The 12,155-nt window shown below is 38.1% G+C and overlaps 1 protein-coding gene across 8 annotated transcripts in view; it reads left to right on the top strand.

The window, feature by feature from the left end:
• The window catches only part of SPAG1 (sperm associated antigen 1), a 46,389-nt gene that overhangs the window by 12,505 nt on the left and 21,729 nt on the right, over window positions 1-12,155 (top strand). For all 8 annotated transcript variants that reach the window (XM_087748911.1, XM_087748919.1, XM_087748939.1 and 5 more), the window contains 5 exons: window positions 407-525; window positions 1,017-1,122; window positions 6,683-6,813; window positions 7,464-7,570; window positions 9,828-9,990. In XM_087748911.1, the coding sequence (XP_087605037.1) occupies window positions 407-525; window positions 1,017-1,122; window positions 6,683-6,813; window positions 7,464-7,570; window positions 9,828-9,990 (626 nt within the window). The remainder of the gene's footprint in view (window positions 1-406; window positions 526-1,016; window positions 1,123-6,682; window positions 6,814-7,463; window positions 7,571-9,827; window positions 9,991-12,155) is intronic.

Raw genomic sequence — 12,155 nt, 5'->3', positions numbered from 1 at the left:
GCTTTGAACTTGTTTCTTAGGTATCTTGGCAAAGGTTAATAGAGATTATTGATAGGGCTGGGATTGAGCCTGGTGGTACAGTTTCTTAAATTCTACTTGTCTTTTTTGGGGGGGATGGCGAGGAGGTGAGGCAGACATTTTCTTGGTTTGGTTTTAGCCAGAAGGGAGGAGGAAGAGGGGAGGTAATGTTTAAGCAGGAGAAGCACACACACACACAAAAAAAACCCCCACAACACACAGAAAGGAGATAAGACTAAACATCTTTTTCCTAACTAGTTGTAGATAGCTGAACACAGCCTTTATGTCTCTTTTCCTTTGGTTTATAATGAAAATATAGTATGCTTTTCTATTAGTAGAGGAGTCTTGCTATGCACATTATTGAATTTGTTATTTTTATTAATTTAAGGTTCGATGTGGAAAAGGAGTGTTCTAAAATTGATGAAGGCTGTGAAGAAAATAACTCAAAAGCAAGACTCTTTAGCAGGCCAAGTATACCTATTATTGAAAAGAAAATAGACACAACTGGTAATGTCTTAGAAACATATAATTTTTCTTTAATTGTAATACTGTGTTGTAGAGTGTGAATACAAATTGAAGAAGCAATTTATAGAGGTAAAAGTGTCTTTATCTATTTTTCAGCCTCTAGAGATGCTAAAAGTACTTAGGAGGTTAACTGAAGCTGTATTTGAAAAAATTCTAGTCTTAGTGTTAACAATCAGTTAAAATATTTATGTTGTGTTTAGGTTGAGGCACTAGGTGAAGAAATAAAGCATACTTCTGCTATTATAAATCAATGGTAGGGGTTAGCCAACCACTTTCATCTTGCATTCTGAATTGTATGCATATCAGAAGGATTTAGGTTCTTGTTAAAGAAAAAAACCACAAATTGTCTTTTAGTAAGCCATATTATTTTAAAAAATAATATACAGATTATGACATTCAAACTATTTTAGCTGACAATGTTTTGATTGCAGCTGTGAAAGCTGTTTGTTGTTATGTACAAATATTTTTTCTAGGCATGACAGAGAAAGAGAAGATTTTTATTGCTACTCGTGAAAAAGAAAAGGGCAATGAAGCCTTTGCCATTGGGGATTATGTGGAAGCAGTGACATATTACAGTAGGTGAGTAAATACCATTGTATTCTTTTATTTTAATGACTGTTACTTGTGGATATTACTTTTAGAGCAATGTAATTAAAGCAACTAGTGACAATTAGATTATTTTCAAAAGGGCAAAAAGATTTGACAGAAGAGTACTTAAAGCACTGTTGCATCCTGATATTAATTTTTATTTATCAGGAAGAGAAGTGGATAAATAGTGGTGGGATGCAATCTGCAAGTGTCAGAAAGTTCTTCAGATTTTTCAAAACTGTTGAGATTCAAGGGCAAATGTACAAAAATGAAAGGATAACTAGTGTGTTGAGAAACTAAATTACAAATGAATTCTAATTAATCATATTGGTAGGATTGTCTCAATTGTTAATAAGTAACATTGATTTAATAATCTCTTCTTAGGAGAAAGAAAAATCGTTGTGTGCGGCTTCATCATAACACTGTCTGTAATTAGTAGCAATCCAGAAGAATAGGATATAAACACTGGATTTAAAAAATACGAGACTCTTACAGGGTGCTCGCCTTATTTAGTGCCCAGTGGACTACATTCAGACTTTGGCTTTATTTATATAAATAGAGGTTGTTGGTATACAACCTTTGTTGTATTTGCTTCAAAAGTAGAAAAGTTCAAGGCGAATAGAATTGAGCGCAACAAGAAGAGAAGGATAGTGTTTCAGTTAAGGTATTTGAATGCTACCTTGGGAGAACTAGATTTTTTCTCTACCTCTTTCAGTGTTCGAACATGATGCCATTTATACAAACGAGGATTTTCATATGAGACCAACATCTGTTTCTCATTTGCAGATTACCCATCTTGAGACACTAGAGGTCTGACTTGCAAAAGTGCTGACTGCCCGCACATTAAACTAACGTTAAAGGAGACTCAATTCTGTGTTTAACTCTGTGCTTTGAAATTATAAGGACTTTAAAAAACCACAAGTCCTAGAAGTGTCAAAGTTGTCACTTAGAAATTGAGAGCATATGGGAATCTTGGTGTATTAATTACCAGTGTAAACTGAGGGTGATGATATGGCACTACTGTGAGATGAAGTGTTAAGATAATTCATGGGCTATGATGTTATAGTGGGATATTCTAAAAAAAAATTATGAGGAAGTTAATGTGTTTGTGGTCAGTGCAGACACGTATGGAGAAAATAATGAATAGGAATAAATTGTGTGCAATAGCAATAAAATAAATATTGAACAGATTTACGTTTAGGAAGCACTAATACTGTCACAGAAGGAGGCAGGGTTTTGTAGAACAGCTTATGAAAATTTACCTGGAGATTGTTGATGTATATATGTACACGAAGGTATTGATATTCATAGTGCACAGGCTGTTTAAACTGAGGCATTGGATGTGTATTTTTTTGTTCTTGACTTGCAGCCTTAACATCTTAACGTTAAAAAATGTTTTTTTTAATATGTGAACATGAATATAGAAAACATCCATAGCTGTATTTCATATATAAAAAAGTAAAATACAAATCCATAATATAAAAATAAGTAAAAATCTCTGGTTTTGGGGCATAAATAAAGTATTAATTAATAAGGATGGGCAGAATCCTTCCTAATGGAGAGTCTTTCCATGTTCGACGCCCATGGGGCACTGTGTACCTTCTGACATACATGATACTGACACTGCATACTGTTCTAACTGGGCACTTTTCTAATACCGTCTGAAAATTCCTATTTTCTTACATTTAGAAATATATAAATAAAACATATTTTTGAGTGAATTGATAATAGCCTGAAGGGGTTATTTGTGTGTGGCTAAAAAGGGAAAAAGAGTAGAGTTCTATATAAAAATAATCAGGGTACAGTTATTCATTCTGTTTGTCTTGTAATGAGGCCTACTATTCTAAGCTGAACATAGAGAGTACTTTCTAGTTTATAGAAAACCTTAAACCTCATTTCTAAACCTCTCATTTCTAAAGAGATTCAAAACTTCTGCAGAGGGCATGCTCTGACATAGTTCTATTATGCTGATGTGATTTTAAAATAAATGGATCTTGCCTATTTTTCTGCATACCTCTAGTGAAATCACTCTGCTTAGTAATTTCAGTTATACTGCAAAATCATAGAATAATTTAGGTTGGAAGCAACCTCTGAATGGTTTTTTGTGCAAACCACCTCTCAAAGCAGGGCCAAGTTAGATGAGGTTACTCAGGGCTTTGTTCAATTAAGTTTTGCATATCTCCAAGGATGGAGATTTCACAACCTCTCTGGGCAGCCTGTTGCAGTGTTTAACTGCCCCCACAGTAAATTTTTTCTCCTAAAACGTCATCAGAAATTCCTTTTTTTTGCGACTTGTGTCTGTTGCCTTTTGTCCTATCAGCGCGCACATCTGCGAAGGATGTGGCTCTGTCTTCTCCATACCTTCCCATTAGGTAACTGAAAACAGCTGCAAGACCTCCCCTGTGCCTTCACTTCTGGCTGAACAAACCTAGTTATTTCAGACTCATAAGTACTGCGTGTAGTCCAGCCCCCTAACTATCCTGGTGACGCGTTGGACTCACTCCAGTTTGTTGGTGCCTTTTGTGTGCAGGAGAGCCTCAGACTGAACACGAGTACTCCACCTGTTGTCTCATAGGTGCTGAAGACAGGGGAAGAACCACTTCTGTCGACCTCCTGGCTACACTCTTGCTAATATGGCCCAGCATGTAGTATGCCTAATTTGCCTTGAGAGCACACCGTTAACTCCTGTTCAGTTTGTTGTCCACCAGAGCCCTCAGGTCATTTCCTGCAAAGCTGCTTTCTAGCTAGTTGGCACCCAGCCTGTACTGTTGCTGGAGTTACTCTGTTTCAGGTGCAGAATTTTGTGCTTGCCTTTTGTGAACTTCCTGAGAAGTCTGCCAGCCCATTCCTCTGGCCGGTTAAGGTCCCTTTGACTGGAGTTCAGCTGTCCAGTGTATTATTGACTGTTCCCCCCCAGCTTTGTATCATTGACAAACTTCCTGGGGGTGCCTTCTGTTCCACCTTATACCCCCCTGATAAAGATGTTAAAAACTTGATCCCAAAGGGAGGCCACTAGTAACTGGTCACCAGTTGGACTTTGTATGCTTCAATTCTTGGAGCCCAGCAGTCCGGTCAGTTTTCTGTCTGCCTTATTGTCCACTTATCTAGTCCATGTTTTACCTATTTGGCCGTAAGAATACTATGGGAGATCACATCAGAGGCTTTGCTACAGTCAAGGTAGGCAACATCCTCTGTTCTTCCTTCCTTTACTGACCCACTCAGCAAAGAAAGCTATCAGGTTGGTCTTGGCGTGATTTGCCTTTGGTAAATCCATGCTAGCTGTTGCCAGTCACCTTCTTACACTTTGTGTGCCTGGACAGGAATCCAGGACAACTTGCTTCATAATCTTTTTGAGAACTGACATTAGGCTGACCAGCCTGTAGTTTCCCAGGTCCTCCACCTTGCTGTTGTTGAAGATATATGTGATGTTAGCCTTTATAAGTCACCTCTCCCAATCACCATGACTTTTCAAAGATTATATAGAGCAGTCTTGTAGTAACATTAGCCACCTTCCTGAACACCCCATCTGGGACTCATGTATATCCTCTTTTCTTAAGTGTTTCTTAACTTTTATCTTCCTCTATTGTGGGTACTGCTTCATTCCTACAGAATCTGCCTCTAGACTCAGGCACCTGGGAAGCCTGAGGGAAAACCTGACCAATGAAGACTGAAGCAAAGATGCCACTAAGTATCTCAGACTTTTCTGTGTCCTTTGTCACTAGGTCCTCTGCTGCATTGACCAGTGGCCCACAGTTTCCTTAATCTTTGTTTTGCTGCTGATAAACCTTTAAAAAAAAATAAAACCAAACAAAAAACTTTTCTTGTTGCTCCTCACATCCCTTTTCTAGTTTCAACTTCAGCTGAGCTTTTGCTTTATTAATTCCATCACTTGCACTTAGCCAGTGTCTCTATATTCTTCCTAGGTAGCCCATCACCACTGCCATCTGCTGTGTATTTATTTTTTGTCTTTGAGCTCAGTCAAGAGTTCTCTGTTCTCCCTTCTATGCGTGCTTGACTTCCTGCACATTGGAAAGGATCATTCTTGTGCTTTGAGGCAGCTGTCCTTGAAGATGAACCAGCTCTCCTGGCACTCTTTGCCCTACAGGGCATTCTCCCTGTAATGCTGCCAAGCAGATTCCTGAACAGGCTAAAATCTTGCCTTCTGAAGTCCAGGGCTATAATGCTAGTGTTCATCTTGGTCTTTTCTCCCAGAATCTTAAACTCTACCATCTCATGGGTGCTGCAGCCAAAGCTGTCGTCATCTTTTGCATTCCCAACCAGTTCTTGATTGTGAGTAACAATTCCAGCAGAGCATTCCCCCTCATCAGCTTGTTGACTGTGTCAAAAAGTTGTCTTCGATATGATCCAGAAGTCTCATAGATTTCTTGTGCCTTGTCATTTTGCCCTTCCAGCAGATACCAGAGTGGTTCAGGTCCCCCATGGGAACCAGAGCCTGTAATTGTGAGGCCTCCTCTGGTTGCCTGAAAAAAAGACTTCATCTGCTTGCTCTTCTTCATCGGGCAGTCTGAAGCAGGTGCTTATCACGATGTCACCATGTCAGTCTGATGTCTTATTTTTACCCATCAGTTCTCTTGACTGGCTTGTCAGTCTCTTGCCTGTTCCAAGACAAACCTTCATACATTTAATCACTGCTTAGACTAGAATGCATCTCCTCCTCCTTACCTTGTAGTCTTTCTAAAGAGCCTGCATGTGTCCATCACAGCACTCCAGCCATGCAAACTATCCCACCATATCTCTGTTATCTCACTGAGATCATAGCTGCACAGACCTTTTATTCTTCTTTTTTGTTTCCCATGCTTTGTGCATTTGTGCACAAGCACTTGAGATGGTCCTCCAGTCATGCTTTTTTCACAAAGAAAGTGTGAGTCTCTTCCAGTATGTTGTCCCCCGGCACTTCCCTGCTGCCCCCTCTTCCCCGTGAACATAGTTTAGAGTCCTCCTTGCTAGGTTAGCAAGGGTGTCGGTAAAGATTGCCTTGCCCCAGTTTGTCATATGGATCCCAGTTGTCCTTGTTCCTCAGAGATCATCCTGTTATAGAAGCTACAGCTGTGCCTACAATACCAGCCACGCAGCCAGACATTGACCTGGACAATTCATTCACTGCTACCTGAGTCTTCTCCTTTTACAAGCAAGATCAAGGAGAAGCCCATGTGGGCCCCCATGCTCTTCATCATAGCCTCCAGAACTCTGTAGTTACTCTTGAAACTCTGAAGGTTTCATTTGGCAGTTTCATTCGAGTCTACATGGATGGCAGCAAGAGGTAATAGTTTAAGGGACAGATGAGCCATGGCATCTTCTCTGCAACATCTCAGATCTAAGCCCTGGCAAGCAACAGACCTCTGAAGATGGTAAATCTAGTTGGTGGATGGTTGCCTCTAGTCTTGCAGAAAGATGTTTCTAACCACTATTGTGGTTAGAATATCAGTACTAATGTTGTTATAATACTGTTTTTAGCTTTCAATAGTGAAGTGTTTCTACATTCAGGTTTTCTAACTATGAGCCTACCATGGTCAATACCCCCTTTTTTCAGGAGTATATCAGTAATACCCACTGCAGCTGCATATAATAACAAAGCTCAAGCAGAAATCAAACTTAAGGACTGGGACAGTGCTTTGCAGGATTGTGAGAAGGTACTCGGTATGGAACCTGGCAACGTAAAAGGTAAAGTAGAACATAAACTTGCCCTTCTATGTATTATTTTATTTCTAGCAAATAAAATGGTACCTATCCGTTCATGTTGTTAGTTGACTTCATTAAGCTTTAGATCAAGTCCAAGTATAAAGAAGGAAACGGAGTAGCTCCCCAAAGTAGTTTTAACAGTATTTTTGGGGTCAGGGAAGTCCATCCTGTTGATCTGTAATGCATGTTCTTATGCAGTAGCATGGGGCTAACTCTTGTTTTTTATATGATGACTATAAGCCCTCTGTATTTGTGCAGTGCATTGTTTCCATAATACCCAGAGTGAAGTATTAATTACCTTAAAAGTGACATGAAGACAATGAAAGTTGCTGATTTAATCCTTTCTGAAGGCAAGAGCTTGAAGGTAGCTAACTATATTTGCATGGGAGGAGGAGGAAAATTGGAAAACTATGAAAAAATGCTTCACAATTCACAATCGCTATCCCAGAAGGTGTCATATGTAATTGCATCGTTAAAAATGATCAAGAGAACAATTACTAATACAGAGTCATTATGAAGTAAATGCAGAATCTTAAAAAGCTGTTTTACACTTAATATGTCTAGAAAAAATAGTGTATTGTTATCTGCTTTATGCTTTAAATACATAAATAATATACTTTATTCCTTTGTAGCTCTGATGCGCCGTGCCACTGTACACAATCAGCTGCAGAATTACCAGACAGCTATAGAAGATCTGAACAAAGTATTATGTATTGAACCAGAAAACGCTATAGCTAAGGTAAAGATAAACGAGTTGAATATGACTTCCCAAGACCATATAGGTGGTGGAAATTAGTTATTTGAATGTGACCAGATCTTCTGTTCACTACTTAATTGTGAGAACCTGTAGGCACTCAAGTCATCTCTATTAATGTAATTTAGGTGCCTAAAATTTTGCTGCTGAACGTGCTTACAGTATTAGTGTCTTAGCTGATCAAAGTTATTTAGAAATTTCTCTCAAAAAGATCCATTCGGATAGGTGTATTTAAGTTTGACACATAATTCACAAGAAAAATTCAAAAGAGATGCCAAGCTTTTATTGTTGTAGTGGTAAAGTTAACCCAAAAGGAGAGGACCTGGGTTCTGTCCTCACTTCAGTGTGATTTCTCACCTCCAGGCTAGAATGAAAAACCTTTCATACCTCTGATGAATCTGGACCCTTCTTAGCCAATTTTGGATCTAAGAAAGCCAGATGCTTTCTTTGGAAACTCAAGGTCAGGATGTGGTTCTTGTACTACTATTACTTCAGCTGTTTAGGAGAGGATTGGTTCGTGTCATTTCATTGGTATTTTCTTAGGGGTGTTTTGTGGGTTAGAACCCAGTCCTTGCAGTTGGACTCTACGTGTCTGGAGAATCTTCAGTTCTGATACTAACCTGTTCTTTGCTTGTTAATTAGGAGTCCATCATACTGCTACCCTCCCAATTTTCTCATATGACTTCTGGATGCTGTGCAATTGCCTCATCACCTGAATTCTGTTCAGCTGTTATTGTTGGCACATTTTGAGCTGCTAGCAGCTTGCTGATTGCTACTTCTTTCTGTGGAGTTATTTGATCACTGCTATTGCTTGCACCAGTGGGAGAGGTCCAAGCCTCTTATGTCAAACTCGCCACATACAGCATTCATCCCTTTTAGGGTGTTGTTGGGGCTAGATTCCTGTCCAGATAGTTCCTGAGTTTCACACCAACCACGGAATCAACCTGTCTGCTTTTTCCCTCCCTCCCCATTCTTTCTTTTTAAATACCTATCTCTCTAGAATTGAGTTCTAAAAGAGCTTTTGGGGTTTTTTCCTAAGACTGAACCACTAAATAGCTTGTGAGTCTGTGTTGACAAACTCCACAACAGTCTTTGTGAAAGGATTATCAAATAGGTTGTGCTGAGACTTCTTGTAATACCATACATAAGTTACTTATTTTGAGTACACTCTTGAGAGATCCAAATACATTAGTAGCTTTGCTGAGCAATGCTTCTGTAGCTGAAAGCAGATGTCTGTACTTTGTCCTTATCTGTGCCAGCTATTATGCCTTGGCGGAGACATTTAGAGGTGACAGAGTGCTTGGCAGGGCATTTTTGGAGTTGCTCTTTGCTTGGAGAATCCTCAAAACCCTCTTGGGCTAAATATGAATGTATGGAACACATGCAGAGTGAATGTTTATGCGCAGAGTCACTAAAATAAAGGTAAATTGCTTGTCAGTAACTGGAATTCTTCAAGGTACTTTGTCCACATGAATCTTTGCTTGTTCCTGTCCGTGTTTTATCTTTTTCTTGAGGAAGTGAGTACTGAAATGGCACTTCCTTGTACAGCATTGAATTAAATTCAGAATAGTGCATAATGTTGGGTGTGTCTTACTCTGCTCTGAAAGTGTAAAGTGCAGTTGGAGGTTTTTTTTTTTGAGTAATCAAAAAATGTTTATGGAATGAGATGCTGTTTGATCATCTAATTTGCAGTTCTTAAAAGAGGAGCAAACCTTTTCATCATTCAACAGTGTCCTTCTGCTACTGCCAAGAAGTTGTTGTTTCTTTTGGTTCTAGTTCTGTCAGTTACATTCCTCCATCAGATACCCATCAGACACCAAATTCTCCATAGCATAAATTTTTATAAACTGTTTTTAGGCTTTTTCAGAGACTCTGGAAAGAGCCTGTTTTCCACGTGTCTCTTCTGAGTAAACCATGCCAGATATCACAATAGTACAATCTACTTTTTTTCCTTTTAATTTTTTTTTTGCTTAAGTAGTTCATTCAAGAAAAGTACTTATTTATTTGTGTGATATCTTCTGAGTTTCTAAGAGACAGAAGTTGAGCGTTAACCTTGGTTTTGATACTGACTCTTGGAAAAGTCACGTTTATTTTCTCTGCTTTTATATTGGTAACATTTATCTCGATAGTTCTTCAGGATCTTATGTGGATTACTTAACAGAATGTATTTTCTGTATATAAATTACAATTTATATACCTATAGAAATAGGCTTCTGCTATTGCTGTTTTTTCTCTGTTGCAGAAAAATCTGCTAGAGATTGAAAAGAAACTGAAAGGTTTAAAGCCTGTATCTGAGACTGAAGGCAAAGGAAAAAGAATACTTATTCAAGATGTAGAGGATTCAGAAGGTGATGAAGAAAGAGGGGAAAATACAGAAGAATGTGAAAGAAGCGGTGGCGATAAAAGTAATGTCATGTCATTTCCTATTTAATTTTAACCTGAGGAAAAAATCATTGCCTTTGATATTGCAATGTTTATTCTCAGAATTCATCCATGTTTGCTTGCAAGGAATTTTGCCTGTTTGAAGACTAAAATTACATTCACTACTTAAAGTAGGTCTGAGTGTGAAATCTAGAATCCAGTTTTATTACACATCTTTGGAATGATTTCTAGAAAGGGTATAACAGAGACAGATGGAAATAGTTGCTATAAATCACCTACTTCCCTGTGTCTTGTGTAATTTTATACCTATCCTTTGATGTGGACCCAGTTGGGAACTTCTTGTGGCGCTAGAGGACATTTTGTGTTCCTTAGCTCTTTCTCTCACACAGCTCTCCTGCCTTCCCACTGTCACATTTTTCTTCTGCATTTTTCCTTCCTTGATTGGATCAAAGGGTGTAAAAACGATCAAGTGGCATGTAATTTGATTTTTTTGTTGTTGTTTGTTTTGAAAACCATCAATTTTTCTTTAGGTTTTTAATAGAAGAGATTGTCTGTGTTCTCCAAAAGTATACATTAGAGATAAACAACATATAATTCTTGTGCTATATGTATTTTACAAGCTCCCGTTCATGGATTAGTATGTGACTAACTGCAAGACTGCTGAGATGAAGCTACTGGCATAATCCGAATAGATGACTTGTAGGAGGAAGTGAGGCAGCAGGGGCTACTGAGGCTTGCGCTGGCAGGTTGCTTTTAGATTTCAGCTGCATGTCTGGGCTCCAGCCTGCAACAGAATAACATCCCTGGGTTGACTTCCACCCTTTCTCCTTTCTGTTGGTTCTTTAAGGTAATGTGGCATGACAACTGTGGCTTTTGTGTTTTCCGTGGCCTACGTAATTCTTTATCTTGAAATTAAATCAGTCTGTGGGTTTTCCAACTTAATTGTGAATATTAGACTGTACACGTGTGATTTAATAATGCACTATTTGCATACAAATTTAAGGAAAATACATTTTTCAAAATCAGTAGGTATCCACTAAGTCTCCGCAGCTAAAACCCAGGAAGAAAGGATGGATCATGTCCCTAGCCGTAAATATTAGTTAATTTGGGGTTGCTTTCCGTTGGGAGCATTCAGATGACTAAATGCCTTCTAGCTCCACAGGAAGACTCCCATTCTGTTGATGAAAGGTTAGGCTTTTAAACATAGGGAAGACTGTCAACATGTGTTCGTGTGATATAAATAAGTACTTCTGAGATTTAGGAGGCAAGCATCTTCATAGATTACTCTGTGTTTTAAAGTACAACTGGAAACAAACACAAAGTCAGTTCAGTTATTGAATACATCTGATCTGATATGTTCTGTGAACCTAATAGCAATAAGTAGACTAAGCATCTTCTCGATACACCTAGTCAGGTACTCACAGTCAGTCCAGTAGTCCATGTAGTCTAGTCATGTAGTCACATTTTTTTCACATTCTAGTTGGTAAGCCTCATGCATTCCTACTAAATTTATAATTAGCTCTGAAGAGCTGATTTCTCAGCCTTCAACAAAACAGTCTAAATAAAGACTGTGGTCTCTCTTCATCTTCTGTGTATCTCAAAGCAAAAGTAAATAAAATCCTTTTTGTACAATAGAAACAGAAAATGGCTTACATCCTAGAGACTGTAAAAACTAGTATTCAGGCACTATAAAAACTAAAAATTATGTACGTACTTGACAAAGCACCTGGTATTTTGACATGTTTATAGAACTTACAATCTCAGCTGATAAATATAGTTTAAAGATAAATAAAATAAATATATATTTTTAAAGCCCCTTTTAACTCATAAAAATTTGCTGAATTGTGTGGTATTTACTTGATCTATTACAATAATTTAAAAAAATATTGTAGTAAACAGTTCTGAAATTTAATAAATATTTATGCATAAAAAGGAAAGTGCATTTAAACAAAGTCTAAGTTAGCTTTAAAATTAGTATTTCTCCACCTGTTATTGCTAAAGTTTACAGCACGTCTCTCTCTATTTGATGTTACAGATAATTCTTCAACATATGTGTTAATGTTTCATGGCTTTTCACAGAGAACAGTGAGTGGGGTCTTATTTTTGCATTTTGAGGTTTCTGATTTGTTGAGAAGAAAAGTGTATTTGGTAGGAGACAATTAGAGCTCTTTCCTACTCAAGCGATCAG

This window comes from Nipponia nippon, unplaced genomic scaffold (assembly GCF_047370975.1).
Source record: "Nipponia nippon isolate SJK-2023a ecotype South Korea unplaced genomic scaffold, ASM4737097v1 scaffold_1, whole genome shotgun sequence".
Taxonomy (NCBI): Eukaryota; Metazoa; Chordata; class Aves; order Pelecaniformes; family Threskiornithidae; genus Nipponia; species Nipponia nippon.
Note: the sequence above shows the minus strand (reverse complement) of the source record. Positions and strands in the feature narration are given on the sequence as shown.